Source organism: Pundamilia nyererei, unplaced genomic scaffold (genome assembly GCF_000239375.1).
Source record: "Pundamilia nyererei isolate P.nyererei 1_Seehausen unplaced genomic scaffold, PunNye1.0 scaffold00098, whole genome shotgun sequence".
NCBI lineage: Eukaryota > Metazoa > Chordata > Actinopteri > Cichliformes > Cichlidae > Pundamilia > Pundamilia nyererei.
In genome coordinates, this window is record NW_005187499.1 from 518,782 (window position 1) to 525,933 (window position 7,152).

The 7,152-nt window shown below is 44.3% G+C and overlaps 2 protein-coding genes across 2 annotated transcripts in view; both read left to right on the top strand.

Moving 5' to 3' along the window:
• casq1a (calsequestrin 1a) overlaps window positions 1-763 on the top strand; it is an 11,397-nt gene extending 10,634 nt beyond the window's left edge. The window contains exon 10 of the mRNA XM_013912686.1: window positions 7-763. Within this exon, the coding sequence (XP_013768140.1) occupies window positions 7-93 (87 nt within the window). The 3' untranslated portion in view covers window positions 94-763. The remainder of the gene's footprint in view (window positions 1-6) is intronic.
• A 4,860-nt stretch (window positions 764-5,623) lies between these two features.
• LOC102213774 (zinc finger protein 660) overlaps window positions 5,624-7,152 on the top strand; it is a 5,380-nt gene continuing 3,851 nt past the window's right edge. Inside the window, exons 1-3 of the mRNA XM_005740202.1 lie at window positions 5,624-5,991; window positions 6,246-6,385; window positions 6,566-6,647. Coding sequence (XP_005740259.1) covers window positions 5,748-5,991; window positions 6,246-6,385; window positions 6,566-6,647 — 466 coding nt within the window. The 5' untranslated portion in view covers window positions 5,624-5,747. The remainder of the gene's footprint in view (window positions 5,992-6,245; window positions 6,386-6,565; window positions 6,648-7,152) is intronic.

The following is a 7,152-nucleotide window of genomic DNA, read 5'->3' on the forward strand; positions in this document are numbered from 1 at the left end:
GATGACGACGACGATGATGACGATGATGACGACGATGACGACGATGACGATGACGACGACGACGATGATGACGATGACGATGATGATTATTAAACAATTAAGTCATAAATTACTTTTCAAGTCTGACCAATGCAGTTTCAAGACTCAGCGTCACTAACTCTGTCATATCATCCTTTCTTGAAACCAGTTATCATGTTGATATCTCATCTTCTCATCACCCTCCCTCTGCATCACATCAGAACATTATTCCAGTAATCATTTGACCCTCTCACCTCCATATCCTCTAATGCTCCATGTAACAAAGTACTAAGAAGCCACAGTGCCTTTATCCCCACATGTAAAAATTAAAAAAAATGATTTGAAACCTTGCAATCTACTTCTATTGATTTTTATACTATTAAAGTGTTTATTTTCCTAATACTGGAAGGGTTGCATTGTTTTATGCATTATGTCTGAATCCATCTGTGGAGTCTGTTGCCGTCTGAATGTGTATTATTTATGTTCACTTAGTTTCTTGTTTTCCCCACAACCGAAACGACTGAGGTCAGATCCTAGGGTGCTAACAAGCTTTTGTTACAGGTCTTGAATATCACCAGCCTACTCTGTAAAATCAATGTAATGCTGTACACTGAATGTGCTGTACATCATATGGATGTTTTCTACGATGATGAAATATGACAACAGCCATATTCTATTTTTGTAACAAGAGGAATTTAACGTACTGTGAAGTCTTAAATAAATGACAGCTTGGACGGAAACCTCACTACTGTATAGTTTTTAAAGATGTGTATGTGTGTGTGCATGTGTGAAATATACACGATAGCAAGTCATGAATTCTCATCTCATCAAGTGTGCTTAGACTAAATAGGTACAAAGAAATCACTTTCAGCACTTAAAGCTACAGTGTTAAAATATTACTAAAGAAGATACAGTTTTGATACTTGCCACTTCATTAGGTAAACTTCAATGTTGCCATGATAGCATCATGCAGTTGCTGCAGATTTGTTGACTGCACATCCATGATCCAAATCTACCACTCCTCTACATTGCAGAGGTGCTCTACTGCAGCGGTCCCCAACCTTTTTTTGCACCACGTTTATGCCCGACAATATTTTCACGGAACGGCCTTTAAGGTGTCGCAGATAAATACAACAAAATAAAACTAGTACCGGTACCGAAAAAAAGAAGATTTATTCATAACACACGTGAAAAGACCCAGGAAAACCAAGTTAACGATAAAAACGATAACAAAATAACGCTGAAAACCGATAAAAACCCTGAAAACCATACATTTCAAAGCTGAGCCTCAACTCTCGCGGCCCGGTACCAAACGACTCACGGACCGGCACCGGTCCGAAACCCGGGGGTTGGGGACCGCTGCTCTACTGGACTGAAATTTAGTGACTGTGGCCATTTGAGTACAACACTGTCATGTTTAAAGAACCAGTTTGAAATGACCTGAGCTTTGTGACATGGCACATTATTCTTGAAGCAACCTTCAGATGAGTACACTGTGGTCATAATATGGTTACCACCAATACTCAGGTAGGTTGTCGTGTTTAAATGATTCTCAGCTGGTACCAAGGGGCAGAAAATTTGCCATGATGATACTAGACCTCCCTCTCCCCAGCCACCTCCTCCAGCTTGTCCAGCCGAGAGATATAATCTCACCAGTGTACCCTGGGTCTGCCCAGGACACACTGGTGGTGGGACATGCCCAGAACACCTCACGCAGGAGGCACCCAGGAGGCATCCTTATCAGATGCCCGAACCACCTCAATTGGCTCCTTTTGATGTGGAGGAGCAGCGGCTCTACTCTGAGCCCTTCCTCAATGGCCGAACCTCTCACCCTATCTCTAAGGGAGAGGCCAGCCACCCTTCGGAGCAAGCTCATTTCTGCCTTCGAACGGCCTGTAGCAATGGGCCAGACACCGCATACTATATCCCACAGGACACTCCGAGGGACACGGTCGAATATCTTCTTCAAGTCCACAAAACGCATGTACACTGGTCGGGCAATCTCCCATGCACCCTCAAGTATCCTTGAGAGAACAAAGAGCTGGTTCATTGTTCCACAACCAGGACGAAAACCGCATTGTTCCTCCTGTATCCGAGGTTCGACTAACGGATGGATTCTCCTCTCCAGCACCCTGGCTGAGACTTTCCCAGGGAGGCTGAGGATTGTGATCCCTGTATAGTTGGAACACACACTCCAGTCTCCCTTCTTAAAGCTGGTAACCACCACCTGGTCTTCCAATCCAGAGGTACCGACCCTGATCTCGTGTTCAGATCCGAGAGGTCGTCAATCACACCCCTCCAGCTCTCACTGTCATTGCCCACATGAGCATTGAAGTCTCCCAGTAGGACAACAGAGTCCCCGGGCGGAGCACCCTCAAGCACCCTGACCGGGGACTCCAAGAAGGCTGGGTACTCTGAACGGTCACTCGGAGCATAAGCGCAGATGAGAGTCAGGACCCATTCCCCGACCCCAAAAGCACAGGGAACAAATCCTAATAGGGAACAAACCCCAGTGTACAGTCAGTAAGCCGAGGGGATACTAGGATACCCAGCACCTCCAGACTGAGATAGAGTCCCTCCCCTCTCCAGGAGACTGGTTCCAGAGCCCAAGCAGTGTATTGAGGTGACCCCAACTATATCTAGTGGGTACCTCTCGACCTCATGCTCTAACTCGGGCTCCTTCCCCACCAGAGAAGTGACATTCCATGTCCCAATTGCTAGTCTTGGTACCTGGGGATCGCTCTGCCAGGGCCTCCGCTTCTGGCCACTGCCCACCAGACAATGCACCCGACCCCTACGCCTCCTGCGGGTGTTGGGCGCCCGCAGGAGGATGGACCCACAGCCCGAAAAAGGGAGATGAATACTCTCGGGCACCCTCCCCAGGCCCAGCTCCAGGTCGGGGCCCCCGTAAACCCTATCCCAGGCGGCATGAACTGTTCCTTTGATGTTCTACTCATGGGGGTCTTCTGAATCACTCCTTGTCTGGTCCCTCACCCAGGACCAGGACACAGCCCCTGGGATCCCTGGGACACACAAACTCCTCCACCACGATAAGGTAGTGATTTACAGAGGTGGGATAGAAAAATATTGTGGGGGAATTCAAAGGGTTTAGGGGATTAAATTTTCTTTGAGGATTTTCAGCTTGATTCCCTGTGGGAATATTAGAGGTCAAGCTACTGAAAAGATATCTCCAGTGATGAAGAGGTAGACTTGATAAGTTAAATATTGATGGACTCTATTTTGCCCCCTTCTGTTTTGTATTTCCTGTGTGCTTCTGTGCAGAGTCAGTGTGAACTTGAAAAAGCTTTCCTTCAAGAATGAAAACATAGCGTTACTCTGGGATGGTGGCTGTACTAAAAGATAAAACCAGAGTGAATTATGTTTATCATGAGCACTAATTACGCTGTGGCAGCAAACCAGAAACATTGCCATAATATTTTCATACTCCAGCCTACCTGTTTGTGCAAGTGCACAAGGTCTTTAAGAGCATACACCCTGTGTATCCTGTTTTGACTGGTGGGAGGGATAAAGGTGGGACAGAAAAATTACATTTTTGTTTATATGAGAGTCCTGGGTGTGTCTAAAAGCTGTAATAAAACTCTGATTTCAGTTTATTTCTGAAATTCCTCTTACAGGAACACCATGAAGAGCCACTTTAAAACTATAAGCTCTAAGCCACAATGTTATAACCACCTACCAATCAATGTTAAGGTCACTAAAGTGCAGTGAATCCTTTGGACCAGGCTTATTTTGTCACATCATTATGGATAGTCACTTTATTAAACACCATCAAAAAGAAGAAGCTGTGTTCCAGAATTCTTTCTTTCTAAGTTTTATTTAACTAAGTAAAAGTTTGGTTATCAAAACTGACCATTATCTGTCAATCACCTCTCTTTTGTCTGAGCTTAGCTCATGTAAACAGTATATGCAAATCATATTAACAAGTAAGGCAATGTTGAGATTCAAAATAAAAATGAAACTGCACATGGACACAAAAACAGAAAAGGGTGGGATAATTAGGGAAAATGAGGAACATTTAATGAATGGGCAGCACCGTGGCACGGTGGTTAGCACTGTTGCCGCACAGCAAGAAGGTCCTGAGTTCAATTCCACCATCAGGCCGGGGTCTTTCTGTGTGGAGTTTGCATGTTCTCCCCGTGTTTGCGTGGGTTCTCTCCGGGTACTCCGGCTTCCTCCCACCGTCCAAAGACATGCAGCTTGTGGGGATAGGTTAATTGAATAATCCAAATTGTCACTAGGTGTGAATGTGAGTGTGAATGGTTGTCTGTCCCTGTGTGTTAGCCCTGCGACAGACTGGCGACCTGTCCAGAGTGTACCCCGCCTCTTGCCCTATGACAGCTGGGATAGGCTCCAGCGCCCCCCGCGACCCTGAAAAGGATAAGTGGATGGATGGAGGAACATTTAATATAGAATTAAAAAGAATGAGAGGAATACAGATATAGGAATACAGAATAGATATACCAGGGGAAGATTGCAGTATTTTCACATTACATCCGCAAAAAAGGCAGATGCTCAGAGATATTTTTAGGGGAAATTGCATATTACAGTTTTCCCCAATTGTTTACACACTTTCCTGAAAGAATGCCTCGTATTGTCAGAGCTCTACACGGAAATAAAAAAACACACACACAAAACGGGCAAAACCCTTCAATTCTCCTGTAAATGAAACGCTACATTCAAAACGATATAATTTCTTGTCAAAATGGCATTTTGTTTTCAAATGACACACACAAACATCACATGAATAGACATTTATTAGAACCAACTGAACACTGATGTGCTTAATGTAAAACACTATGACCATTCTTCTACCAGTCATCATAATGACTTGCTGTAAGCCATTTTTTTTGTTCAGAGTATGATTACTGTACAGTGCTGTAATTTATACAGTGTTGAGAGTATGCATCAATTGTGGGATTGTGTGGGACTTACTTGCATATAGTTGCATCGCAATTCTTTGACTCTTTCTGAATTGCGTTCAAATGGCACCCTGGTTGATCCTCAGATTATTTCTGTGCAAGAGATGGTCCAGTGTTGATAAGTTGACCCTATCAATATTTTGAAATATGTTGTTGTCTTCTATTATTTTTCTTTATATTTGTTATGAGGTTTTTTCTAGAAACCATGTTTATAATTTCAGTCTCCTGTTCAGGAGACCACCTCATGTTGGTAAGCTTTCAGCTCTGCAATAAAAACAGTATACTGTAAAATACTGCGGCGTGACGTCAACTCCAAAGCCCTATTACTGTACTTGTACTTCAAACACAATGGCTACGACATGTAACTGATGCACTAATCCCCTGAACCAATTCTGCTACACTGCAAGCACGATTCCTACTTTTTTAAAACACACTTTAAAAAAAAACAGAAAATACTGTAAAGTATGTGGGAAATGTACTCCTACTTTGTATTCCTACATAGTAGTGTGTAAACAATTGGGAAAAACCAACATAGATTATAGAAGTAGGGCTTCGACAGTAACCACGCTAATCCACAAGGTGGCGGTAATGCACCTTAAAGGTCTTTGCCGGCTGCCAATTAGCAAACTGAAAGAAGAGGAAGGCCATTCCTTTGGCCACTCCTCCCCCACTAGTAGACACACCTCTTCCCTCTGCAAACCATGTGGCTATACGGTTGGTAAATAAATACTTCTTCTAAATTTTAACTTCCTTTACGGTGTGAACTTCTGCACGGCAGGAACAGGCAGCATGTCGACGGTGGCCGTGAGCCTCCAGGCGCAGGTGGAGTCGGTGCTAGGCTCGCTGGTTAAAGCGGCCTCGGTGGAGTTAATCAAACTGTTCGAGAGCAGATACCGAGCATCCGAGGTGGACCTGGGCCGCGGCGAGGACGGGAAGGGAAGTGAAACCTCGGATGTTTTATCGAGCGGGGACACAAAACGGAGCATCGGAGTGCAAGTGGGCGACAGCGCGGAGGAGCCGTCGCTGCTTCATGGTTCGTGTTTCTGAGGCTTTAAACGTCGTTACTTCCTGTTTGTGTTCACAGCTCTGCTGCAGCTCCTGGTACACGAGTGGGGCTTTTAGCTCCAGTAAAAAAACAAATAAAAACATGTTTGAAAGTTATTCCAACAGAGTTCTGTGACGTCGATAAAGAAATAGTTTGATGCATGTTTGCATATCACCAAGCAATCTTGCACGAAGCTGAAGTGTAGTTGCCAGCGTTAACCCTCCCCCTCCTCTACTCCGTAGGGCTCACTTTTGTCTCGGATAGCGATTATGTGAGGGAGTGCAAAGAGGTGGTGATGGAGGGTTGCCTCATTCCGCCAGAAATCCTCTTGGCTGAAGATAATGGGCCTGCTGACCCCGAGTGGTCATCCCTGAAGGATCCGGTCAGTAAGAATTTACAGGGGCTGTAAATCACCTGTGGAATGAAGAACAGGCACTTTATGAAGCCTGGTCTGCTTTTCTCTGTTGCCCGTTTTTTATTACTGCGATGCTTTCAGGTGCGGTATGCATTGCACTAGTCATGATGCATGCATGCAAATGTGTCTTGTTCCTTCTTTGGTCAGGTTGTGGATACGGTGGAGTTGAGCGTCCTTGGAGCAGAGTCTCCATCTGACTGTGGTGCTCAGACAGAAGTTGATTTGCATGGTAAGAACTTTGTGTTATGCTGACACAGTGGAAGCATGAACACATTATGCATGCTAGACACACACCATGCATACTACATTAAAAAAAGTCAGCGTACACTTCATCTGGTTGCATAACTCATTTGTTTTGTTTTTTGTTGTTTTCTTTTATCTTGAAAAGGGGCAAGGTACATGAGGCTAGCATCTGAATGTGCGAGGACCCGAAAATTCTGTAAAATAATTCATAAATAATTGATGCAAAGTAGAATGGGCAGTATTCTGATCTACCCTGTGCACAGTTCTGTTTGGAAATGATCCATTCATCATAAGCAATAGGATTAAGTTATTAAAGTTATTTTTTGTAACTTCTTTCATATTCCCTCCACACATCATAGCAACTCTCCCATGCATAATAGGAGAGTTGCTTTGATGCTACTTTCCAATGGACAGTGCCTGCAGGTACATATACACACATACCAGATACAGTGGGGCAAAAAAGTATTTAGTCAGCCACCGATTGTGCAAGT